This window comes from Chelonia mydas, chromosome 10 (assembly GCF_015237465.2).
Source record: "Chelonia mydas isolate rCheMyd1 chromosome 10, rCheMyd1.pri.v2, whole genome shotgun sequence".
Lineage (NCBI taxonomy): Eukaryota > Metazoa > Chordata > Testudines > Cheloniidae > Chelonia > Chelonia mydas.
The window spans coordinates 46,783,910-46,811,282 of record NC_051250.2 but is presented as its reverse complement, the minus strand read 5'-3'; the positions used below and the strand labels follow the sequence as shown (position 1 = coordinate 46,811,282).

The following is a 27,373-nucleotide window of genomic DNA, read 5'->3' as shown; positions in this document are numbered from 1 at the left end:
ACCAGCTACAAAGAATGCAACAGTCAAAACTTTGGGACTGACTTCCACAGGGTTGCAGTGAAACTGCCAATGCTATGAGGAAATAAAATTATATCACTCAAATAAAGGTTGTGTTGGGTACTAGGAAATCTCTGCTGACCAATTACTCCATTAATATAGTGGATTCATTGTTAAAATCACACAGATGGATTTGGATAGAGTCAGCTCCCTATCCTGGACCTAGGCCCATCTCCCTCTTTCTCTGCCATCTCAGGTTTTAATGGCTGTTTCCTGCTGTCATAAAGAAATGCTGGTTGAAATATTTCACTCGGCATAACTAGCTGACAGTCCTCCAACGACATTAGGCCTTTCACTGAGAAAAGGAGCATTGGATGGGACAGGTTAAAAGTCTTTCTGGAGCGACAGAAGCAGACTCAGACAAGCAGCCATCTTACATCCAGCCCCCACCCCTTGTGCTGGCCCCTACTGCTGTTGTTAACAGCCCCTCCCCCTACTGGGGAACACCATCAGCCCTGCAACTGGTGTTTCACACTCAGATTACAGGAGCCCAGGGTTCCTACCCGGATTTGTGAGGCTTTAGTCAACAACAACAAACTGGTGTTTTAATCTCAGCACTCTCACAGTGTTAAAGATGGGCCTTTCAAAAGGAATTTGGCATCTAAATTCCCAGGGGTTAGGTGCCTAACTTGTTAGGTGCTGCTGCAAATCCAACCCTAACAGTCAAAATTGGCTGGCTGGTTGTCAAACTAAGCTGCCTGTCACACCTTGCAAAAATGCCCTTTCTCACCACCTGGCCTGGGTCTCCATTTTGCCCTTTGTCCCCCCATTTTACCCTCCTATCCTGCCCCTTAGTTTGCTTTTTATTTCTACAATCCTGCTCCCCACTGTACCTTTGTCCTGTCTCCCCTCCCCGCACTAATCCACCATCGCCCTTCACTATAATTGCACCTTATACGTCTCTGCCTGGGCTCCAGCAGGGAAGCATAGAGAGCAGAGGAGGAAAGGCAGCCAACACAACCCCCGTAGCAGCACTTGAGGGCCCAGAGAAAACAGTTGCATGGGATCCTCTGTTAGATGGCCCGTAAAACAGCTGGGAAGCAAGCTGATGTGATGGAGCTGCCCAATCTGTGAGCGCCATGTGAAACACGAAACACTTGGCAGCTCTGCTTTAGCTCCAACAGCAGGGGCTTGAAGTGGTAGGTCCTGAGGATGTTCCCCATGCTATGGTTTATCTGGGGTGCATATGTGTAACAGCTAGGGCTTTATTACAGTGCTTCTACACACAGATGTGTTGGTTTCACCTGGAGGTGGAGGAAAGCATCCTTAGGGTGGAGGGACAGAGAAATAACCAAAGTCCAAAGTCCAGGTTCTGGGTCAGGCAGAGTGGATTCATGCACACCTGTATGCTTCTGGTTTGAAGACTGTGCCTGTCTAAGTCAGGGGAATGTGTTCTGGGCATGTTCCTTCCTAAGCTCTTTCCACGCTCAAAGTATTTTTTGTGTCTCTCTCTTTTTGGCAAACCTTCAACCTCAAAAGACCCATCTGCTAGGAAACAATGATGCTTTTAATTGAAGTCAGGTGCCAGATGTGTGCGCATGTATGGGGTCACAGGCAGAAAATGTTGCCATAATGATTGTGATTTTTAGTCTCCATTTAAGACAGGCCCAGGACTGGACTAGCAGGGAGCGCTGCAGGTCAAGGCTGAGGTGCAGCAGAAAAGATGTGTAGGAGATCAGATCTGAAACAGCACGGGGCTGCCATTCATCAATAAGCAGAAGTGTACGTGGGACTCATGCCTGCAACAACAAAGGTGATGGAAGAAATGCTTACGTGTCCACCACCTTCTTGGCCAACACAGTGGGCGTGAATACCGCTAACAGCTATAGTCAAGGCTCCAGAGCCAGGAGCTGCAACAACTCATACCCTCTGCAGACTGGCCGAGTGATGGACTTTTACCACACGCTGACCAGGGAGTTATATTGCATGCTTCTGCTGCTCCAAGGAAGCACGTCCCAAGCATTTGACACCCACAGCAGTCTGAATCCCAGCTGAGCCCCCATTTACAGCCACCTTGGCCAACATGCCAAGGCTCGAACAAGGAACTCCCAGAGCTAAAAGGCACATGCCACTCCAGCTTGAGCTAAAGCTGTGTGTGTGGCAGCTTTAATAACTCATGTCCTCTGTGGATCAGCACGGGGAGACCTGTATCACACACTCCCCACTGAGTTACACTTGCTCAGAAAGGTCTAGAGGACATGGTAGTTAAAATGCCAGTGGCTACGTTAGGCTCCCACCAATGCTACCACTGGAGGGACTGCAACAGTGGGAAATTTGAAACAAATCTGCTAGTGGGGGACAAAACTTTATAGACTCAGCTTGCCCAGGCCCTTGCTCCTGCCAGAAAAATGTGGTTGCCTTCTGGCCCTCAAATTGTTCTTTCTCCATGAAGGTTGGAGGACTCAGAACCATTTACAGAAGGAAAGGAGGACTTGTGGCACCTTAGAGACTAACAAATTTATTTAAGCATAAGCTTTTGTGAGCTATAGCTCACTTCAGCGGGTGCATTCAGTGGAAAATACAATGGGGAGATTGTATTTTCCACTGAATGCATCCAATGAAGTGAGCTGTAGCTATGAAAGCTTATGCTCAAATAAATTGGTTAGTCTCTAAGGTTCCACAAGTACTCCTTTTCTTTTTGCGAATACAGACTAACTACTGCTACTCTGAAACCTGTCATTTACAGAAGAGTTTTCCAGTGCCTGGCTGGGGTTTGGTAGTCTGACATTAGGCTCTTTAATTGACCCCAGGATATTCGAGGTACTGCTTCTCTCTGCCACACTGGCTACTGGGGAGCTGAAGAAGGATTTTCTTTGATCTAGGGATGAGACTGGCTCAGGCTGCTACTTCCTCCACAAATCGTGGGATTTCCTGCCATATTGGGCAGGTTTTCCTCTCATGAATGACCGTGTTGCTGGGGCAGGCTCTCATGGCTAAGGAAGGTGAACTCTTCAATTAGTTATCAGAAGGCTGCATAGAAGCACGGTCTTAAAACCTACTATATGTTAGGAAGGGCAGGGCAGAAATCTTGAAACATAGAGGTTAAGGGGCATGGTGGGCTAATCTGTGTTAGGGCCCGATAGGGAAATAGCTAGGGGATAACCTAGCTACAAAACAAGGTATCATGGCAGAGGTAGATCTGGCTCCAATTCGTCATGTAGGAGGGGGTCAGGGCTGAATTGTATAAGTGGAATTACTTGAGGACCCCAGGCTTGAATAACAGTGAGCATTGTTATCATGGCTGGGGAGGGGGTGTTGCTCTTCAACTATTTACAGGGACATCAGCCAGAATTAAAATAACTGATTCTCAACTCATGTGGCCCTCCTGGATTCCTTTTTCTGGCTCCGCTGTAACACCAGAGCTTCAGACAAGACAAGACAAAGACTTTGGTCCTGATTTTAACAGAATGCTGAGGTTCCCCTCAAGTAAGCACAAAACAGCAGCTCCCGTGAAGGGGCTAAAACTGCCAGCAGAAAAAAATATGAATGTCAGACTGGACAGTCCCTGTTGCTCAGCAATAGCGCTAATATTATTGATTCATGGCTATTTCCTCACAGACAGCGCTGGATCGAGTCACCCTAATTTCCCCTGGGCCTAGCCCCCTCTCCCAGCACCTTGGTTTTTTTAAAGCTGCTTCCAGCTGTTACAAAGACCTTTTGTTGAAATATTTCACTCAGGGTATTTGGCTGACAGTATTTTAAAGAACTGGGCCATTAGCTGTTGAACGATGCAATGGATGGGATGGATTAAACTGGATTAAATTGGTCAATGGAGAAAGAAGTGGCAACAGACAGACATTTTGCATCAAGCCCCCTGCTGGCCGTGCTCTGTATGTTGTAAGATAAAACCTCAGCAGGATACCTTGGGACTCTACTTCTGCTCCTCCACAGCTGATGGTTAGTATGCATGCCCATCTGTCTGAACATCATCAAGAAAAAGACATCAAACTCAGTGGGGGTTGCTGTAGCTTCCAGTGAGGAGCCAACGTGAAAATGCCACGGTAGGATACCATCCTTTTCCACTTGGCATTGACTTTGATGCCTTTTATGGCAGCAACATACACTGGTCCAGGTTCATCTTTTCCAAAGTATCTATTTCAGACTGCAGTTACCCTGAATGCAGGAAAAGGGTTGATCTAAAATAAGCTCAGTGATTCACACACAGCTTTGATAATACACTTTCATCCAGAACGCCTCAGACACTCCAAAAACATTTCATCGCCTCCTTTCCCATTTCAGCACTACCTCATTTCAACCATTCTCCTTTGTATTACACGCTGCCTGATGGCTGACCGCTGAAATTTGGAAGGAAACCATAAATTGCTCCAGGGGGAACTGCAGTCTTTTAGAACAAGAACTCAAATGGAGGGCCCTGGTCATGTACTCAAGCCTCCCACAAGCCTTGCAGAATTTGAAAGGGCAGTTTCTTTCATTCTACCTGTTTTCTGTGGGAGTGATATTGGCCCAAGCAAGGCTGACCTCTAATGCAACACCATTGGATGCCATAAGGAGAGAACAAAACAATTTTTGTCCCAGTCCCACCATTCAGTCATGTCTGCGTCTTAGTGACAGATACACAAGAGAGAGATTTCTTGAACAGGGAATACCAAGCAGTTTTTAGGGGTAAGTCAAATCAGTATGAACTGCTTGTCTAACTCCATACTGATGGTTCAAAGCTATGGCTAGCTTATGCCATTTCTTCTTAAAGCAGAAAGTGAAGGCAAGCCCTTATTTCAGATGCCCTAGCTCTGTTTCATCTGGAGTCAGACGACATCCTCCCTCCTCAGACACTCATTGCAGAGGGTCATTTAAGGGCTTGTCTACAGTAGCAGTTATCAAGCTGGGGTCCGCAGCCCCCGAGGGGTCCGCAAGCCCTTTCAGCGGGTCCGCAGGGCCCTGTGGCTGAAGGCCTGAACCCTGGCGCCCCCCCGCGAGGCTGAAGCCGGGAGGTGCGGGGCTGAATCCCAGAGCCCTGAGCCTGGTGCTCTCTGTAGGGCAGAAGCCCTGAGCCCATGGGCAGAGTTGGGGACATGGAGCGCATTGCCTGTCCCACAAACTGCAGCGGGAAGCAGGAGCCGGGCAGTGCAGGGTAGCTGCTGCTCTGGCTGGTGCCAGGGAGCAGGCAGTGGCAGCATTCCCTCCTCTCCTGCTGGTGCCCCGGGTTGAAGCTGCTCCTCAGCTCCCAGCCCCCTGTGCTCCCACAGAGGCAGCAGGTAAGAACCCCCTGTTGGGAGACCCGGCTCCGTGGCTGGCAGACCCCTCTGGGAGCAGGGACCACAGGGGAGTCCTCCCAGTACACAGCCCCTAATACCCCTCTCCATACACCCTCCCTGCACCCTGAGCTACCCCCTTCCCGCACACAGCCCTTTATCCTCCTCCCTGCACCCTGAGCTACCCCGCTGCCTGCACACAGCCCCGCTTCACCTCTCCCTGCATCCTGAGCTACTCCCTCCCTGCACACAGCCCCAGCTACTCCCCTTCCTGCACTGAGCTACCCCCCTGCCCGCACATAGCCCCAGCTTCACCCCTCCCTGCATCCTGAGCTACTCCCTCCCTGCACACAGCCCCAGCTACTCCCCTTCCTGCACTGAGCTACCCCCCTGCCCGCACATAGCCCCAGCTTCACCCCTCCCGGCACCCTGAGCTACCCCCCCTGCCTGCACATGGCCCCAGCTACCCACTCCCTGCACCCACAACCACCCCACGTGCACACAGCCCCAGCTACCCCCTCCCTGCACACTAAGCTGTTTTCAAACTTTTTGAGCTAAGCTACCCACCTTTGAGTTGTAATTTTTGGTTGCGTCCCCCCCACCCAACCCAGACAGGCTGGGTGGCCTGCTGAGGTGAGTCAGGAGGTGGAGGTGGCGCTCCCTCCCTGGACCCTGCCATGCGGAGGTGGCTTGAGCCCTGCTAGCCCCTGCCCCCCAAAAATAGAAGTCAAACTATGCCTATGCCCAAGGCCCCAGCCCCAAGGCCCCCGGGCCATGGAGTTTTTATAGCATGTAGAGGAGGGCCTCAGAGAGAAAAAGGTTGAGAACGCCTGGTCTACATCTGTGGTCTTCAGCCGATGTCTAAGGCGTCCACAAAAGTTTGGCATTACCATAGAACAGTAGTTTTCAACCTTAGACTATGTCTAAGGTTTCCAAAGGGGTCCACACCTCCATTTGAAATTTTTTAGGGGTCCGCAAATGAAAAAAAAAAGTTGAAAAACACTGGTCTACATGAATTAGACCATGGTGAGCTGGGGTGTGAATCAACCCCGCAGTAGCCTGCCATGGTCCAACTGTCTGTACATGTTGGCACACTCTGCTGATCAGAGCATAGGAACGGCCATACTGGGTCAGACCAATGGTCCATCTAGTCCAGTATTCTGTCTTCCAACTCTGGACGGTGTCAGATGCTTCAGAGGGAACATACAGAACAGTGCAATTTATCCACCCATCCATCCCGTTGCCCAGTCCCAGCTTCTGGCAGTCAGAGCCTGGGGTTGCATCCCTGCCCATTTTGGCTAATAACCATTGATGGACCTATCCTCCATGAACTGATCTAAATCTTTTTTTAAACCTCATTATACTTCTGACCTTCACAACATCCCCTGCCAACAAATTCCACAGGTTGACGGTGCGTTGTGTGAAGAACTTTCTGAAAGGCAGCAAGTCAATGTAAGCAATGCAGTATCTACACTGACACTGCGTTGACCTAGCTACATCGATTTAAGTGCTACACCTCTCATGCAGGTGAAATTAAGTTGGTGTAGTGGGCGAGTTACATCAATGGGAGCTACATTTTAGTGTAGACGCTTTGAGTTAGCTTGACATAAGAGAGTTTATGTTGACCTAACTCTGTAGTGTAGACCAGGCCTTTGTTTCCTATCTTTAGCTGGTTATTGATCCCATGAGAGGACCTTCCCTCTTATCCCTTAGTACCTACTTTGTTTAAGAGCCTTTGGTGAGGGACCATGTCACTGCATCTTAAGTTTATTCGAGTGTTTTGATCTAGTCCTCTTTGAAATAGGACTACCTCCAACCATTAGTGCTGGTCAGCTAGGTGCATACTGATGGCAGGCTAGAATATGGTAGCTTCACACCACAGCTCGCTCTGGTCTAATAGTTTGTGTCAACAAACCCTGAGCACTCCTGCCAGGGCCTCTTTTATCCTTGCTTCTTTGAACAGTGTGGAGCTCAGAGAACACAGGGCTACTACTTTCCTTCAACACTGGCAGTGAAGTCTTGATTTTTAGAGGCCAGTATGGATGAGTGCAGCTGGTACACGTAGGTGCAGGCGGGCGTGTGTGTCTGTCTCTCTCTCATAGGAAGAAAAAAAGGACTGCACATCAACACCTCAGAGATGAAGAATGATGTATGCAAGGAGCTGGGTCTACTCCTCCTCTATGGAATAGGCCAAGGGAGGGAACAGAAGAATTCTGGCAGGAAGAACTAGCTCTTTATTCAGCTGTGAGAGAAAGACCCGGGGACAGATTCTGTGCTGCACATTCTGGGAGGCACCATACAGAGGGTTCAGCTCAAAGGGCGGGGCAAAGGCTTTACCCAGGCGCATATGGGCTGTTCTCATGCTTCTCCTCCCAACCTTAGCACCCGCCAACACTGAAGGCAGTGAGGGAGCGGTAGAGGGCCAGGCACAGTGGTGTTAGGTGAGTATATACTACCTTGTACAACGTACTAAGAGCTGAATTGGCGTGTGTTTTTCGCAGAGTTCTGTTCAGTCAGGCTAAGTTACTTCCCACACTAACCTGCAAAGTACAACTCAGTATCTGGCATAAAAAGATAGGAAACTTGCCAAAAATCAAGATTGATTTGTTCTACATCTTAGTATGAACTAGGGAGGTACCTTCATGGACCAATAGCTGGAATGCTAATACCCAAAACACAGATAACGTGTTATTCTGTACCTTTACCTTCCTTAAGTGACTGGGATGAACTGATGGGTTGGATTTTAGTGACATGGAGTTTTGTAACTTGTAAAATCATCCTGTCAGTGCTCTAAGCTGAAACATATAACTTTGGGAGCATACCCTCTATGGAAGGTGAAGGGAAGAACGTTGCATGAGATGGCTTCCCACAGACTGGTATCATATTGAACCTTTGTCCTGGACTGCATTATTGGTTTTTAGCCATAACGCTGACTGATATTGGTTATTTGGTCTCTTGAATTGATTTCATATCAAACCAAAGCGTGGTCAAGCAATTGACTATACACTTAATCAACAGTGGCCTTGTGCTGTTCCTGTGTCAGGGGAATTGTCCCCTGGCCCCTTGTAGCACTTTTACATCCCCTCTGTACCACTGGAGCAGCACATAGCTGGGGGCTGCACATGGAGTCCCGTGATATGGTCACCTCCTCCCCAGACCTCCCCTAAGAACACAGAGGTGAGGGTCAACAGCTGTGGAGTGGCAATGGTTGAGGTCCAGCAGGACTAAGTGCAGTTCGATTCTGTGCAACAAATTTTTCCGAAGTGGGTGAAGGCAAAGTGCAAATATAAGACCCAGTCAACACTGAAAGGCAGAACAGCATAGCATAGATCTTCCCCTGTTCCCACTGCAATCAACAATAGAACACCCTTCTGCTTCAATGGAAACAGGATAAAATCCACAGGCAGCTTTGTTTGTGTATGTAAGACAGACAAATATCAGACACAGGGTCAAATCCTGCTCGTTTGATCACAGGAGCAGTCCCACTGAAGCAAAACAGGATTTAGCCTATGCCACATAGTCTGATTTATAAAGGCACTGAACTGGGCTTCTGGGGATCTGGGTATTATTTCTGGCTTTGTCATGGACAGATTTTTGGCAAGTTGTTTCTCCTGCCTGTTCCTGTTTCCCCTCCCACTCTTCATCTGTCACATCTATTTAGATTGCAGGCTCATCGGGGCAAGGATCATTTCATACTCTGGGTACATACAGTGCCTTACACAACAGGGCCAGTAACAGATTGGGTGCTACTGTAATAACATGGATAATGAGAAATCCAGAGTATTCAAAAACAAACAAACACTTTAATCAGGGCGAGGCACCTCTTACGGTGATATTCTTACAAAATATTAAATAACGTGAAGGACTTTCTCCCACTTCAACTCTATACAAAAAAATTACAATATTATTTACAAACACTGGTCTCCGAATCACTTTACAATGCTACTCACAGACTGCACGTGGCAAGAGAGTGCATGAACGGCACAGAGAACCCCTCTTTCCAAGTCGCCTGCGTGTTCAGTACAAGCATTTTAAAAATAAAATGGTACTCAATGCAGCAGCAGCAACTGCCTCCAGAAGCAGGAAAACACCGTTTTGGAAAGACTAGTCCACTGGTTTTAGTTTTGTAGATTGAAAATAAATACTTCCTGTAGTGAAAAAAAAAATTTTCTCTTAACTTGTTCCTCTGCTCCCCCGACCAGCTGAAAATACCTGTGTGTAGAGTCTGCTTTTATACTTCTCCACCGCACAATAGCCAGTCCCGTTTGGTTGCCTGGTGGAGCATAGATGTGTCAGTTCTTAGCCATTCACTTCAGCTGATGAGAGGGAGACTTCAGTATTGTGTCTGGAATCATGACAGTGTTATAGGAAATGAAATTATAGCTGTTCTGAAGACATATCTGAGGTCTCTCTCCTCACCCCCCATTTTATTGTTACATTAGGATCGTCCCCATTTCCTTGTCAAGTATAAAGGATTTTCACCAGCATGTGCATTCCCTAAGAGCTCCTTAAAAAAAGACACCCAGGAGTGAGTATCCAGGACTTGCATTGTAATCAAGTTTAAAAAAATAAAAATAAATCAGTCTTTAAAACCCACTCTGAATGTCTCTCAGGTACGACACAAGAAGCGAGCTCCTATCCGGTGACACTATCTCACTCCACCTTGATTCAGCAAAGTTAACAAGTGAAGCCAAAAGTTTAAATAAAACAAACAAAAACCTCAAGGCAGCAGCTCCTTACAAAGGTAAGTTCATAACATTTTTAAAATGTTTTCATTCAAAACAAAATCAGTCCTGTAACTATGGAAGTCATAATCCCAATGTTCTGTTTAATCTCTGTAGCCCTTCATGATTAAAAAGGGCAGGGTATTAAAGCAAGAAGCTATATTAAATGAATAAAGTATGTGTAAAGAAGGAGGGAGAAGCAAAAGTTGGCTGAGTGATGGGGAGCACTGCAATGAAGATGTAGATGGTAGTTCTTAGAGCAGCTCCCCTCATGGTTAGCTTTTCTTCCTTTAGCGGCAGAAAGTGAAGGTCCCCATCCCCCCCCCCCTCAAAAAAACCACATTGAACCAAAGAACCCCTTCCCCATAAAAAAACAAAACAAAACACATGGTTACTTCTGCAAAGCAGATCAGATACAGATCAGCCAGTCTTGGTTGAAAGTGGAAAGGTTTACAAGATTAGCAATGGAAAACAGAGCCAGTTACTGCCCTTGTCCCAGCCAATCAGTGCTGTACATTCTGAAGTGTTCTTAAAAGCACCCATCAGCAAGCCCACGCAAGCTGCTCTGGAAGCAATGAGGCAGCTAACGTGAGTGGGCTTAGTCTGTCTCTTGTAAAGCTTCCAGCTCCACAGAAAATGCACTTTCCAAATCCCCCATAGAATATTAAACTAAAAAGAAATATTAAAAAAATTAAGAAGCTGTGTGTGTTGGCGGACAGGGGGAGATGTATAAGGACCAAATTCAGGACCAGTTTAGATCCTGTGCAAGATCAAACCATCGCCAAGGGGATTGCATAGAGTGCAGGAAATCACAAAATTTGACTAAGAGACAGATCCTGCTCCACGGAAAGCCATGGCCTGACTCCCACTGACTCCTTGGCAGCAGAATCAAGCCCCACACGTCCAATTGCACCTCAGTTTCAAGGATGTTGTATCTCCAGCAGTCACCAGCTAGACCCAGGGGGGATTGCTCATAGGGTGCATTTTTAACAGAAACCCACACAAACTGTCAGTCAGGGGAGCATAAGAGCAGAAATACATTCCATCTGAAAACCGAGGGATGAGCATGGCTGGGAGGTTGTGTAAAGAGAGATGAAAAGAAAAGGTGCCTAGTGGAAAAACAGAGTGACACCACTTCCCTGCTCCTATTCCTGAGCTACGTGTGCTTGGTGTGGTGCCCTCTATAGGCTGCTGGGGTTGTGCACGTGGAGGGCCTGTCCCCTTTGAACACTGAAGGTGGCCTCCATGGGAGAGCCCAGCCTCCAGGAAGGAGACTGCTCTCCCCGGTGGGGGATATCTGTGCCAGTAAAGAACGATGGGAGGTTATGGACTAGGGGAGAATGGTCAGCCTGAGAGAAATATTGCTTTGAATAGATGCAATTTTCCTCTCCCACTGAACCAAGCCCAGTGACCTTCCATGTGGAATTTATCTTCTGGACTTCCCACTACAGGCACAAGGCACAGCAGTGCTTTGGTGTCCATTCAGAAGGTGCAGAGTGAGTGGCGGAGGAGGAAAGAATGTACTCATTTAGTTATGTGGCATTTCTCTCCATCGACACCTGGGTGCGTTTAGTCCATTGATAGAGATGGGATCATGGTGCGGAAGACAATAAACAAGCCATAGAGCTTTTTACTCTTACTGAGTTGGAGCCACTAGTGCTGTGAGCCACCAGCAATGGCCAAGGTTCACTTTCATTCATCCACTTTCAGCCAGCCTTTCTTGTAGTCCTGCAGGATCTCCAGGTAGTACTGCCACTCGGGCTCGCTGTCATACTTCACCTCATACACGGTCTTGAGGGGGTCCTTGTGACGCTTGTGGATCCTCAGCACCACTCCCTGGTACCAGGCCTCTGTCTTGTCATTCTCCTCATACAGATGTCTGATCCGCTTGCCCACCAGTTCCGGGTACCTGGATGGGGAGGTCGGACTCTCTGCATCGTGCCTGAAGGTCTTGGTGAGGAGGGAGCAGCCTCGCCTTGAAGCTGGACCCCTCCCCCTCATCCCCCTAGTGTCATGGCGAGGAGTCCTCTGTGCTCCCTGAAGGACCCTCTGGAATTTGATCCGGACCATTGAGTTCCGGAGGTGCAGAACCCTTGAGGTACTCCTGGTCTTTCTGGATGACTTACTGGTCAGCTTCAGCTGAAGGGTCCTACAAGGCTTGTGGGTTTGGAGAAGTTGCCTCTTGGCACCAGAGGGCAGTGGGAGTCCATTTGGTTTTGAATCCAGGGAGCTGGGAACAACTTGGGAAGATGATCTCCCACCCTTGAGCAAAGTATCCCCTCCATCAGGAGGGGAGCAGTTTCCCTGAGGCTTCTCGTCAAGCGGCTGGGTTTTCTCTGGTCCCAGTGCAGCAGCCACCTCCTGGAAAGGAGACGCCTGCTTAGACGAGATCAGAAACTTTCCTTTCCTGTGCTTTCCCTTGAACAAGTTGGCCGACGTTCCAGCTCTTGCACCCATCAGGCCTCCAGTTGCTTTCTTCTTCACATAATCCACTGCTACTGCTTTGCCTTCATCTGTCAGAGTCCCTGCACCAGGTTCACCTAGGTGAGGAAGAGAGAACACGGTCAGTTAAGTTAGCGCCTTCACCTGCTTAAAATAAAGCCCTCATTGCACTGTGTGGACCGACATCTGTAAGAACTGAAGCCATAGGCACACCATATAATTTCAACCCTAGTCACTAGCCAAAATGCAATGGGCTCCATTTCCTCCTTCTTTAGGGCTTACTTCCAGTGACGTGAAAGGGAGCCTGGTAAAAAGGTCCCTTCAGATCCAGCACCTGTAGAGATGGAGCACTCCCTGCTGTATTCCTCTGACAGCAGTGCCTAGGAGAATTCCATTACGCTTATGAGGGAGAAGAGAGTATACCGTGGCACTGTGGTTACCCACCAGCCTATGACTAGGATGAGGAATTTGAACCTATGCCATTAGCTACCAGTGGAGGCTCTGCCATGGGTTTTAAATGGCTGTCATGGAAGTGCTACCTCCAGATTATAGTGTTTCTGGCAATGATGTTCTACTGTCAAAAAACTGGGTTCCATTAGCTCCTGCCCACACCCCACCCTCACGATTTAAACAAGATCAGCTTATTCTACAACTCTCCAGTTGCTCTGAGTCAATTACCATCAAGTTAAAAGAACAGGGTAACCTTCAGAGCGTGGATAGGAGGCCACTTCTGCACTGCTTCTCCTTGTTCTAGCCCCTGCTTTTGCCTAGAGCATGAGGAAACGGAAGCCATCATGTACTGATGAGATCTGATCTAGGATATCACAGAAATGTAGGGCTGGAAGGGACCTCAAGGAGTCATCTAGTCTATTTGCCCACACTGAAACAGGGGTAAGTATACCTTGACCATCCCCATTTGTCTAAACTGTTCTTAAAAACTTCTAGTGCTGGGGATTCCATTGGTAACCTCGTCCAGTGCTTGATGGTCTTTGTGGTTAGAAAGATTTCCACACACAATCCAAACTAAATTTCCCTTGTTGTAAACTAAACTGATTACTTCTTGTCCAGCTATGGAAAACAATTGATCACCATCCTCTTTAAAACATACTTATCAGATCTCCCCCAGCCTTCTCTTCTCTAGACTAACCATGCCCCCATCTTTCAGCCTTTCCTCATAGGTAGGGCCCCTCATTTTCAGGTTTTATTTTATTTAATTTTTCCATGAATTTATCGGTGTTTATTGCTACAACAACAAAAACTGGTGAAAATTGGTGGAAAAAACTATTAATAATTTTTGTGGATAAATATCAGGTTTTATTTTGGTGGACAGAAGGATGGGGGTGAGGGGGAAGTATTCAGTAGATTAATGCTTTGATGAATGGAATTCAATGTGGTTTGCTGCAGAACTAAAACAGAACTTAATACACAATGCCACCTCTGATTTTAAGAAAACAGTATCTCTCTAATCTCCAAATAAAACTTTTAATTTGAACAAACAGTTTACTGTTGCAGACTTAGAACTGTTAGCATATAAATATTTACATGTAATAATTGGGCCACACCATTTGCAGCGCATACACTCAACTTCATCCTTTTCTCCTGTTTTTGTTTTTTTTAAACTTTCGAATATTTCCTTGTGTTCTGAAACACATACTGATACAGGTTTTCGTTTCCTTCCCATTTGAGTGTGTCAGATCTTTAAACTTATCTGCTAACAGCTTGAAATGTGTACGTGGTGAGCGTGAGATTCATCGGTACGTTCAGATGCGCACACGCTTCAGAGCTTGCACGCGTGCCTGTTTGTTTATAGGGTGTCTCTTCTAAACGAATACATAGCCTTGCTTCAACAGGCAGCTTTGCATATACACACACACACACACACACAGACTAATGTATTATCGTACATATATCTCATGCAATGTCTTGTATTTTCCTAATAAAACAAGTACTTTTTTTATATATTTGAATGCTACAAAAGTAGGGTGAAAATTGGAAAAAACAAACAAACACTTCTTATAAAATCCAAGATTTTTTCAGTAAAAATTGGTTTAAACTGAAAACGAAGGGGCTTACTCATAGGCTACATTTTCTAAACCTCATAAATTTTTGTTGCTCTCCTCTGGAGTCTCTCCAATTTGTTCACATCTTTCTCAAAGTGCAGTGCTCCAGATTGGAGCTGAGGCCTCACCACTGCTGAGTAAAGTGGAACAATTACCTCTTGTGTCTTACATACATCACTCTTAATTCATCCTAGAATCACAATTGCCTTTTTCACTGCAGCATCACACTGTTGACTCATTCAATTTGAGATACACTATAACCCCCAGATCCTTTTCAGCAGCACTACTGCCTAGACAGTTATTCCCCATTTTGTATTTGTTATTTTATTTTTCCTTCTTAAGTCTAGTACTTTGCACTTGTCTTCATTGCATTTCATCCTGTTGATTTCAGATCAAATTCATCAATTTGTCAAGACCTTTCTGAATTCTAATCCTGTCCTCCAAAGTGCTAGCAACCCCTCCCAGCATAGTGTCATCCACAAATTTTGTGAGTGGAGCCTCCACTCCATCAGTTATGTTGCAAATGAAAATATTGAGTAGTACCAGACCCAAGACATATCCTTTAAATACCTCACTAGGTGCATCCTCCCAGTTTAACAATGAACCATTGAGAATTATTCTTGGAGTAGGGGCTTTTACCCCTATGCAATTTAAAAACAGAATTAGCAAAGATAGTCAATGTTCTCTTAGTAAGTGTTCAAAGCTACGTTGTATCTAATGACCAAATAGTGTCCAATTATTTGGGGTGGGATTTTCCAAGGAATCTAAAGGATTTGGGCACCTAACTCCCTTCAGCTCCTTTGAAAGTGATTTGTTCTGGATGGGATTTTAAAGGCATATTGAGAGGAGGAATAGGCAGGAATAATTTGTCAAGAATTATTCCAGTTTTGCCAACACACTCTAGGCCAGTCATTTCCTCTCTTGTCTCCTCCAGACAGACTGTTACGTACACATGGGCAGATGGTAATCTGTTGTCCAGTACTGTGATGGAAGGCCAGTTGCTCAGACACCAGTGCCACTTCATCTGTGTGCCCCATAAATAACTGGGGGGTTCTCCCCAACAGCATGGTTTCAACTGTTTTTAATATATTAAAAACACACACAAAGAACAAATACCTACTTGGAGGCATGCTGGCCAGCTTGTGAACTTGGACCTGTAAGAAATAAAGTTATTGGTAATCATCTGAAGCGCAGCAAAGATGACACTATTCAAAGGCTACTAGGAAGGGGCAGTTGGAACTAGTTACGGTAGGATCACAGTCTCTACTTTGAAACAAAGAGAGACTTATGCTTGGTTTCTTCAGGGTACAAACTGATCCCCTGGGGAAATCGGAGTAATCTCTTTTCCCCTAATCACTTAGAGCCCTGCACAACCTATTGCTAAGGTTGCAGAGGGATTTCACCAGGCCAGAGGAGCTGGGACTTCCTAGCAAAATCTTGGTTGATTTGCATTGTGACTGATATGGAATTGAGGGTTTGATTCCACAAGGGACAGGGCACCTCCAAACCAAAAGCACTCAGCACCTTCCAGGGCCAGGCTCTAAAGCATGGTGATTCCATTGAGAATAAAATGGGAATTGTAATCTCATTGTGCCAGGGGCCTGGTTTAATATACCTTCTGTGTGGGTCACTCCAAAAAAATTGCAAGAGGTACTTCCCTTGCAGACACACAGGCTGGGTCTGGGTGCACATGCTGGGAACACACCATCTTTCTGGTAATTAAGGCTTTCAGTGGAAATAAGTCCAGTTAGCTCTGCACAGAATCCCATCTACATGTTCCATATAGGGATCAGACCCTTTGTTTCTGGTCAAAGTTGGCCAACTGGCTCTGCCTACACAAGACAAAGCAAACCAAAGTTCCCAAAGAAATGTCAGCAAGGGTTGACCTGAATAACACACTCAGTAACTTTTTCATTGACTTTTTCCATGGGGGGAATGGGAAGGACAGACCTCAACACCTCATCCCAACACTAGGGCCTCTAATGATGCAGTGCTCCTCCAGTTACTGCCTTGCAACATCATAGGGGCAAGCGCAAACCTTCTGTGGGAGATTTATCTTTAACACTTGAAAAGAGATGCTAATGCCAGTGAAGACACCTTCAAAGACACCTAAATGTACAGAATAGAGGGATAACAGCAAAGACCTCCATCCTTCTCATTAATGGAACCTAGAGATGACCAAAGCCCCTATTCAGCAAAGCACATCGATGGATTATACATGCTTCACGTTAAACATGCGTTTAATTGCTTTGCTGAACAGGGCCCTAATGACTAGAAAGACATTTTAACTGCCACAAAAGCAGGTGATTGTACAGTCACAGCAGTTAGAGGTCAAGAGTTTTTAGGCTCCTTTGCCCTGTTTTTTATTCCAAATCTCTGCTGTTACAGGTTCATACGTGGACAGTTAGTAGCTTGGAGCATCTATTTAAAGGGCTGGTTTTGGGTGCCATTCACAGCCAGAGTATGCAAAAGAAATGCAGCCACTGAGAATTCAACTGGAGCAGGTATCCCTCCCACAGGGACAGAATACATCCCTTTAAAATTAAGGGACATCCCAAGAATGTAACCATCTGCTTAAGATAAAAAAAAATACAGTAAGGGAACACAGCCATCTACAGCGCATAGGCAGATCAGGACAATATATCTCACTTGTACAGTCTGCTAAGGTAAAATTGGAGCAGTTTGCTACTTCCCTATGCCCCGAGCTGTGACCAGCTGTCCCTCTCCAGATCACAGCAAGTCTCTGTCATCACAACACAGGGCGCATATCCAAGCAGTGATAGAAGATGCTGAAGAAAATCAAAAGGTGCTGTGAGCATACATTGCCCAACTTGGCCCACTCTACCCCATGCTAAATAACTGCTTGGACCCAAAAGGTAAAGCTACTTTGTTTGGATTAGAACAAACAAACATTCTGCTTCGGGTGCTGTTTGGTTTTAAAATTCAGTTAGTTTCTTAGCCTGGAGCGAGTGCTGACTGAAATACAGCAGACTATTCCCCACACGATCTGCACTGGGGAAAAGGGGCTTCTGAACTGAATGCCAAGCAGTGCCTTGACCTAGAATTCTCACACCTGCTCCGCAGCTCTGATCTATCTATTTGCTGTCTGAAAGACTACCCATCACCATGGTATCTGGTAGCAGTGAGCAAGAACATGAATGACTGGTTAGACTGATAGAGCTCAGGGGCAGGGTACCTTGCTTCATGGGGTAGGGGCAGAAGAGTGTTAAATGCCACAGGTAGGATTAAGGGCACTCCAAGCTACACACATTTACCCGCTGTGACACTAAGCACCCCTGTATTCACACCCTGCACACTGCTGTCATAATCTTTGTACAAAATATGCCTTGTGAGGTATTATTTGAAAACTAACACACTGATCATTAATATCCTTGTGCAATATGTGGTGTGTATTAAGAGTGAAATTATGACTCAAGTGTATGTAAACCAGTTATGCCAGGAAGAGTCGGTAAACAGGTCTGCCCTAGACAAAAGGAATGTGTTTTCCCCACCTGGGAGTTACTTCTCAAGTACTTTGGAAGTCAATGAGAATGTATTTATGCATCACAGAACCAGACCCATCAAGCTAACAAGAGGTGGAGGCAAATCTCACACTAACAGGTGAGGGAGAAGACGTCTACACCCTGCAGGAGACAGACACTTGGTTGGGTTTTACTTTTCAAAGAATACATTGCAAAGCTTTACTGGTCTATAAAGACAGGTTGGGGGGCACTGAACCTCAAGTGATAAGCAATTGAATCAAGCAATTGTTTACAATATTACTGTGTTATAACATATCAAGCTAGGTCTCTTCTGAAAACTAAGAACACATGGTGATCAATATCATTATGAATTGTAAAAAGAATGAGGAGTACTTGTAGCACCTTAGAGACTAACAAATTTATTTGAGCATTCGCTTTCGTGGGCTAAAACCCATGTCATTGGTATGTATTAACACTACATAGGGAATCATGGATGCTCATTGATATTAGGCTGTACAGTCTGCCCAGACAGGAGGGAATGTCACGGCCAGCTATTTGTCTCCAAAGAGATTAAGCAAGGTGTGACTAAAAACAATGGAAGCCCCATTTACATAGAAACCAGCCATGGGGTGGGAAGATCACAGGAAGGGAAAATAGCAGGAGGTCTTCCTGTCCCTTGAAACAAAAAGTCATTGGAACTTTGGAAGATATAAGCAAAGACTTGAAGCCATCTTTGGCATCCACTGCTAGGCAGACAAGGGAACAGAGCCCTTGCAAGCTGAGAAGGATGGGTCCTTCAACCAAAGGGGAGGTTGAAATCTCTAGAACTGAATGTAGGACAGAAACTTGCTTATGCAAAGATCTTTCACCTAAGATGACAAGGGAAGCCAGAACCTTGTACTTTTGTGGAAGGTCCTGACGGAAAGTCAACCATGAATAGGAAAAAGAATGACAGGTGAGAAACCATCTTGAACAAAGCCGGTATCTTGCTAGATTAAGTTTAGACTTTTAGATGCGTGTTTTCACTTTTGTTTTATTTGTAACCCTTTCTAGCTTTATTCTTTTTACTTGGCATCACTTATGTCCTATTGTTAATAAGTAGATTTTATTCTGACCATAAACCAGCTCTTTGCTGTGTTTGAACAGAAGGCTGTACTTGCCCCCAAGTTAAGTTAATAAGTTGTGATGTGTTTGTCTTTAGAGGAACAAACGAACCATATTATTCTTCTGAACCATCCAGGAGAGGTCTGAACATTGCAGAGCACACAGTTTGGGGGAAATTTGGGATTTGGAGTGTGTTGGGATCATCTTGCTGGTTGTAACCCAGGCTGGTGGAAACCAGAATGGGGCTGTAGACTGGCTGCTGGGGTCAGAGCTGCTGAACAAGGGCCATCTAAGCACACAGACACTCAAGGTGTGACCTACATGGTGGCAGGCTGGTTGTGACTGGCCCAGGCTGGGAGCTACAAAACATTGTGAGGCATCCAGCGTTACAGGCCAAGGGTGATAACCCCTCACTGGTCTGGATTGCACCCCTGAGCCCTGACCAGACCGTCATATACTGCAGTACAGGAGAGAGTTCATAGAGCTCTGTGGCAAGGATCGGACAGCCGCAGGCTTGATATTTCTTTTTAGAGAGATTCCACTGCAAAGATCACTACACCTTCCCATGAGACATCTGCCATGCCCTTCAATTTCTACCGTCCTGCCAATCCTATGACATTTCTGACAGCAAAAGAGCTGTTCTCTTGAGGCATGTCACCATGTCCAGAGAAAAATCAGAGGGTAAGGCCAGGCACTCATAGGCCCTTCTGGCCAGGCTGTGTGCGCACAATTCAACATGTTATACAATGGACTAGTTTATCCACCAAACATACCCCTGCCTGCTCAGTCCCCTTTCTGCCTATGCCATACACCCTGACCCCTTTCCATTCTCAGCTCCCTTCCCTCCCTTGCTAGCAGGACACTGGGGCAGCTGGCTGCAACATCTTCCATGCAGGTTTGGAACCAGGCGGGAAAACTGGCTGGCTGCCTTCAATTCCTCTAGCACAACAGCCCCTGGGTAGGGTCAGGAGCAGAACCGGCAATGGAATCCTGCCTGGCATGATGCATGACATTCCAAGCAGGCCTGAGGGCAGACGTGAGGGGATGGCCACATTCACAAGCATCACAGGAGACACCCAACACTTGATCAACTGAGGTAAATCATTAGAGGGTGGGATCAGAACCTGACCCACAGCCATTCCAGACCCATCCATCTCGTCGAGTGGCAACATGGCATGCCCAAAGGCTGTCACTAATGATAGCATGTGTCAACTACAAGGAGAATCAGACCTCATTAATATTGTTCAGCCTCCTGAAATTGCAGTTTTGGACCCTCCACCCATTTAAATGTTAAAATATGGGGCGTAGCTGGTCATGGCTGAATACTACAGAAAAGCCGTGATTGCCTCCCACACAATTTAAATTTTAAAAGGTTTAAGAGGGAACTCTAAAAAACTTCCCATTTAGAGTTTTTTCAGCCTCATTCATGCTATGGTTGAAGGTGGGCTTAGATGGGGCCTTACAGAAGAAGATAAAATAGACCCAAAAAACCTGCTGAAAGTTCCCATCTGTCAATTTTTTTGGTGGCTTAAAACCTTTAAGAAATTGTGTGTGTCAGATTTCCAAGAGGACTCTGCACGGCCCTAACTCAGTGCGGAAAGCTTTTGGAAATCTCACCCTCTCTCTTTTTCCTACCTCACATCATTCCCTTTTCTATCTGCCCTCCCCATCCCTTGTAATCCTTTTCTTCCACTCCCTCTCATCTATCCTTCTCCTCTTCCTCTCCACTTACTGCTCTTTTCAATATGCTTGTAAACATTTTAATGCTTATTAACTCATGTCTCCAAAATGGACAAGACACAGGGAGTGGAAGAGGAAGGAAAAGTCTCCCCCTGCCCCCCCAGTTGCTGCCAGTGATTATCCAACTTCTGTGGTCTCCTTAAGGAACACAAAATGGTATTAAACTAGCCACTCCGTGCTTCGGAGAGCACCCAGTAGCAGAGTGCAGTGCTCGGTCTCAGATGCATTGCACATCCCACTGCATACAATGGAACACTGCAGCTCGGTACAGAACAATCGTTTCCTGACATCACTCCAGGCAGTTCTGAATTCCCGACATGAGTTTCACTTCTGCCAACAGGCGAGGCCACAAGAGCCTGGTGCCAAGAGGTTATGCAATGTGCCTTTGCATTAGCATCTGGGAGGCCTCCCAGACCCAGACAGTAGCTGGATCTTTACCTAGCTGTATATGTTAGTGTACTTTGCAAGCCCACTCAGGGAACACTTAATCACACCTGCAAGTTGTCCACTGTAGACTGAGGTGAAGGCTTTCAAGAGTGACTAATGATTCTGGGTGCCTTTTTCTTTTTGAGTACCCACCCTGAGACCCGATTTTCAGAAGAAGTGCCCTCTAAAGGTCAATCCCCTTTATGGCGTGCCAAGGCAGGTACACAAAATGGTGACACACGAAGTCACTGGTCATTTTGGAAAGCCTGGGCGTTACAGAGCCACTACAACATTTAGGCCAGTTTCTGTAAAGAACCTTGTATCTCTCCCAGAAAGCTGCATTTCCTTATTTCTTTTCCCACAGTTCCAACTTATCCCTGTATCAACAGAAACTGGTCTCCATTCTAATCCACCTGCACCGGATGTGTTGGCCAAGTGGGAAATTTTGCAATTCAGGAACTGCGAGATTGATAGTTTCCGGGGGAATGCATTATGTTACAAACACCGGCCAGTGACCCAACACCACTGGATGAGTCAGATGGAGGGGGAGGCAGGCTGCTTGGCAAGGAGGGTACATCAATTGATCTTAGTCAGCTAGTTAGCAGTGATGGGAAAGGGAATGCAGAAGAGAGACAGGATCAATGTTCTTTTCAGCACATCAGATTTTCAGCTACGCAATAAAATACCCATTACTGGACACGTACAGCTGACCCCTTTCTTGGAGAGCTACTAATATATGGAAAATGTCCCACTGGCAGAACAATCTAAGGGGTGGGAAAGGGCTTACTGGAGATTTAGCACCACTTACCAAGATAGTGCTTGATACAGTCATGCCAGTGGAGATTCAGAAGGTCTGGATAGACGTCAGGCAGCTGTTTCAGGGCGAGCAGTTTCAGCATCCTGGAAGTACAGCACTTAAGCTCTAAGTCCCTCAAAAGCTTCTCCTCAGACAGGGTAGTGGGGCGCAGCTCCACCTTGTGCTCCTGCAGCACGTGGTCCACAGATACTCCAGAAATATTGGGGAACAATTTCTCCTTCACCACATGAATGGGAATGAAGATGGCACCTGCTCGAACCACATGTGGAAAAGGGCACTTGCGAGTGAACATGAAGGTCTCCAACTGAGACAGCAGCTTGCTGAGGAGCACACTGACATCCTGGAAACCCAGCCAGATCTCCTTGCCTTTGGAGGGTTTCTGGGCTTCCAGGATCCGGGAACCATTCTTGGGTTTGAGGGGAGATTTTGAGCTCTCTTTCTGTTCCCCGTCCAGCTCCACCCTCCTCAGCCACTGCTTGAGGAGCTCTGGAGATGTTCCGGACACAAAATATGAAATCCTGTTGCAGAGAGACATGTGCAATGCAGTGAAATATTGGCTGGATGAAGTCTGCTGGGCAGGGGATTCACAGTTGCTGGGCAGCGAGACGTTGGCCTCTCCCAGTGCCGGGGAGGCCTCTGGGGCACTGGGGGGCAGGGACTTTGAAATGTCGGGCAGTTTCAGATAAAGGCACGTCATCTGCAAGGGTTGGATATTGGCCTGGGTAGCTGCTAGGGGGCCCTGTGTCGCTGCCAGGGGGCTGTTGGCCTGGATGGGTGCTGGGGGGCCCTGCGTTGCTGCTGGGGGGCCCTGGGTGGGTGCTGGGGAACTGTTGGCCTGGGTGGCTGCCGAGGGACCCTGCGTCACTTTTAGGGGGCTGTTGGCTTCGGTGGCCTCCGGGGGGCCCTGAGTCACTGTCAGGGGGCTGTTGGCCTGGGCGGCTGCCGGGGGACCCTGCGTGGCTGTCGGGGGACTGTTGGCCTGGGCGGCTGCCGGGGGACTGTTGTCTTGTATTGGGGGCACTGCACGTGCCGGGATAGATTTCGAGATTTTGTATTTTTTGAACATGAAGGCTGCCGAGCTCTGGAAGTTGCTCTTGTCCCCAGAGCTATTTTCCATGGACAAAGGCAAGGCCTGGGTCTTGGAACCCTCAAACACCCTCTGCTTTTTGAGTGGTCCCTCTTTCACCTCCTCCTCTCCACATTCTCCTTTAGGAGTCACCTCAGTCTGTCCAGCTGGGCTCAGAGGATCATTGGCCTTCACTAGCTCTTTTTTCAAGCTGAGGTCTAGCACTACATCATCTTGAGTAAGTTCCCTGTTCCCAGTGGCAGCTGGAGCGCTGATGCTGCCGTTCTGTGGCTCACTTCTCACTGGCAGGCTGCATGACAGAATCTTTGGCTTGTAGCTCTCACAGCTTCCCTCCTGCTGTTTTGCATTGAGGTTTTCACCCATCCCCATCTCTCCTTTTAGGGCCTGGGTTGCTTCTTTCCCAATAGGCTTTTCTGATGAATCCTTGGCAGAAGGTGACTCTGAGATAGCCTTACAGTCTCCACTTGCCAGGCTGTTTCGGAAGGGGGACTCTTCCTCTTGGTGATCTTTTGAGAAGGGAATCTCTGCTGACCCTTTGGACCCTTCTATGTAGTCCCGGTATGGTGCCAGGCTAAAGACGTTGTTGATAACTGGCATAGGTGGGGAGGAGGGAGGAGAATTCTCTGCATCTTTCAGGCTTTTCCGTCCCTCCTCAGAAGAAATGATCTGGGGTGAGGAAACAAGCCTGTCTTTGACCTTGAGGGCTTCTCCTTTTTTGAGGTGGTGGTGGTACGGAACTGGACTATCAGTAATGACAATGGGAGCTCCTAACTGAGCTTCATGAATCCCTGTGTTTCTGTGCGTAGGCTCTTTCATGGATAAAGTGGACCTTCTCTCTGAGTGGGATTGTTCCTTTCTATGCAGGCTGGGTTGTTCCGTCTGACACAGGCCCAACCCATAGCCTGGCTCTCCTTTAGGTAGCGCTTCAGTGAGCCTTTCGGAGCTGTTGGGTAGCCTATCTGGAGCACCGATCGGTTGGAAAGCACTGTGCTGGCTAGCAACCTCTTTGCTTCTGGGGTTCTCCCTCACCGGTTGAGTCCCATGAGAAGTAGCTACTCTGCTATCAATGTGTCGATCATGACCGGCATCCGTATTAGCTACGGAGGCATTGTACAAAGCCATGTCAGAAGGGGCAAAAACAAAACTGGGGTTCTGCTGCAGATAGTCCACTTTGCAGCTGGAATTCTGCTGGAGCTCAGGTTCTCTAGAAGAAACTCCAGGCTTCAAAGCTGGAGAGGCCACTGGAATTGAACCAGCTGGGCTACACACATAGCTCTCCAGAGGGCTGGTGTAATAGCCTCTCGGGGAATGATGCCTCAGGTAAGTGCTACAAAAGGGCTGAGGTTCCCCACTTCCTGGAAAGTTGGTTCCTTTGTAGCCACCTGCAATTGGCAAGGTCGACAGAGTGCCATTCTGTTCCTCAGCATGAGGGGTCTCCTTATAAAGGAACATCTGCTTGTGTGAGGTCAGTGGGTAGTGAGACACCGAGAAGCAAGCTGGAGATCTATCCCGATAGGCTGCTGTTTGGGAATGGGCCAGTGGGCTGTCAGCGGAAGGCTGTAGCTTGGACCATGTATGTTGGGATAAGCTGCTCCCATGTACATCTTTGACCCTTTTCTGGTTGTTGTACACGGCAGGGTAGTTTGCTTCAAGGAAGGAGGTGCTTTGATGTGCTCTGTATTTCTCAAATGCTGCATGGTAAGGTGGAAAGCCTACAGAGGCTGCTACCATCTCTTTAGCAGGAACCCCTGTGCCTTGGTGCAACTGCAGGAACCTGGGATCAGGGTGATGGGCTCTCTTGGGTAATGCAGTCCCACATGGCTGGTCTTTTACATGGATATGGTGCCCTGAGGATACTGGGGTTGGTACAGTCCATTCCATTTCCAATGGCCTCTTCTGCATGCTCTCCATCTGAGTTTGTAAGGACATAGAAGCCCTGGGGTCCACATAGCAAACAGGGCTTCTATAAACTGGCTTGGGCACTGCCAAGGTAGCATAACCTGTAGGTGCCTGAGCAACTGTTTTGTTTATGAGCGCAGGTTTTTGCACTGGGAAAGCGTGGCCCTGAGCCTGCTGCATATGATTTGCCCACTTCTCCTGAACAACCAGGTGGTCTCGGACCATGCTGTCCTTCCCTTTGTCAGCACCAGAGCTCTGTAGTCTTACCCCCAGGCTCTCAGCTTCTCGTCCATACAGCAGGCAGTTCATCAGCGCACCGTCTCTCCTCAGGTGTTGGCTGACAGCATTACCTGGATATTGTATGTAAGATGCAGCTGGACTCCAGTGTGTCAGAGACTCAGTCCCATCGGGGCTTTGCAGCGGGTAAGCAAAGTAGGTTCCCTTGTAGCTGAAATGGTTTTCAGAGCCATGACTAGGCAAGGGGCTCGATTTACACAAGCCCGTGGGGAGGACACAATTTGGCTCTGTCTCCAGCCGAGGTAACTTGTTGTAGGTCACAGGGTCCAGGTCCTCTGAGTGTCGTTTCCCAGCCATTATAAGTCAGTCTCCACCTCGTGTCCTGAATGCACAATAGGGGATTCACTCCGACTTGCCTGAAAGAGAAGAAAAAGGAAGACAGTGATTTAAGCAAAAGGGGCCAAAACCAAGTCACACAGAAACTTGCCACGCAAAATTGTCTTGCCATGTTATTTTGGTAACAACTGGGGAGAACCAGGGGTGTAAAATGTAGAGAGTACATTTTAGGTTTATTTGCCTTCTACTTCGTAAACCTTTAAGAGTCACTTTTTTCATGCTTTTCTCTGCAACCATGAGGACTATAAACTGTTTAAATGAAAACTGAGATTTTCATGTAATCCCATGATTCCAAAAACTGGGGTTTTATGAGCAAACACCAAATATCATAAAACCTTTGATAAACTTGTGAGGCTTGGCAGTGTTAGGGGTTTTAATATCCACTATAGTTCTTTTATATGTTAACCACAATCCTTTTTATGTTGTGCATTTGTATAATTTAGTCTCTGTACTTATTCAACTGAAAAGTTCTCTGTAGTTAACTTGAACCTCATTGACAAAATGAAGGAAAGGCATGTACTCGTAAGGAAATGTGTATGGATCTTTTAACTCCCTTGATCTAATCTAGATGTCCAAGAAGGGACCCCTGGCAATAACAAAGGATGCCTCATACTACAGAAGTGTGCTAGAATGAACATAATTTTAAGCATCCATCATCAATTACTCTGTTAAGGCCCTACTTGAATTGCGGGATGATTGTCAAATAATTGCAGCTGAGTTGCAGACCAGACATGGAAAATCGCAGAAAAGTAATAATGGACCTCTATTAATTGCAGTGATTTGGAATAGAGTAGACCTATTTGATTAAGAAAAATTTGCTGGAACAATATAAACACTCAAGTATTATGTTATGCCTGGGTGGTGGTGGTGGTGGGAAGCGGGGTTGTTTTTGGATAACCAGACATTTTGCTGCAACTGACAGCCTGAGCCCCCACCGCTATCAGCTTGGATAAATGGGTTCTACTGTATGCAAAATTGTGGACTATGCAAAGTAAGCTAATTAAAACCAAAATTGCAGAAGAAGCCTAATATTGCAGGAGCCACAATATCACAAATTAAGTAGGGCCTTATTTACAATACAATTAAGTTCTGTGATTGATAAGATGTATTTGTTATTGCAGATGTTTTCTGTGATTTATGAAAACATGACCCATTGAAAGATGTTTTTAACTCATTAGAAATTCCCTGTTACCACAGCTGTTAATAATAAAAACTGGATTAGAAATTCCTTTCGCTTATCAATCATATAAACTGGGATACCATAAAAGAAATTCCATCAAGTACTGAGGTAAATTGAGATACTGAAGAGAGAAGAAACACTAGGATACATTATGGGAAAGTAGCTTTTCCCTCCTCAAAGGATTTTCTGTCTCCTAACCTAAACCAATATATAAGGAATGAATTTGGGGATGTTAGTTGGAAGCAAAGTGAGCTACAAACTTCTCCGCTCTCACATTGGTAATGTATGTTTTTCAATCTGTAGTCTGCACAGTGCTGTATTCAGTACCGATCAATTGTCTTAAATAAAACTTCAGCTGAGTTAGTTATTTGCCATCACCTCTTTTAAATGCAAACACGCAATAGCAGTGTGCGATGGTTCTGTCATGATTCAACTGAACGCTCGGGGGTGTGGGAAACGTGTAGATAGTTGAGCCATTTCTTTTAATGATTTAAAATGTTTTCTCAAAAGTA

General features: G+C 46.6%; 1 protein-coding gene across 5 annotated transcripts in view; it reads right to left on the bottom strand.

Annotated features, from left to right (window-relative positions):
- Positions 1 to 9,050: 9,050 nt before the first annotated feature.
- C10H15orf39 (chromosome 10 C15orf39 homolog) overlaps positions 9,051 to 27,373 on the bottom strand; it is a 34,679-nt gene continuing 16,356 nt past the window's right edge. For 2 of the 5 annotated variants that reach the window (XM_043524179.1, XM_043524180.1), the window contains exons 2-4: positions 22,054 to 25,701; positions 15,614 to 15,647; positions 9,051 to 12,531 (exon numbers count right to left, since the gene is read on the bottom strand). In XM_043524179.1, the coding sequence (XP_043380114.1) occupies positions 12,528 to 12,531; positions 15,614 to 15,647; positions 22,054 to 25,642 (3,627 nt within the window). In that variant the 5' untranslated portion in view covers positions 25,643 to 25,701 and the 3' untranslated portion in view covers positions 9,051 to 12,527. The other 3 variants (XM_043524177.1, XM_027828143.3, XM_043524178.1) reach the window with 2 other exon arrangements.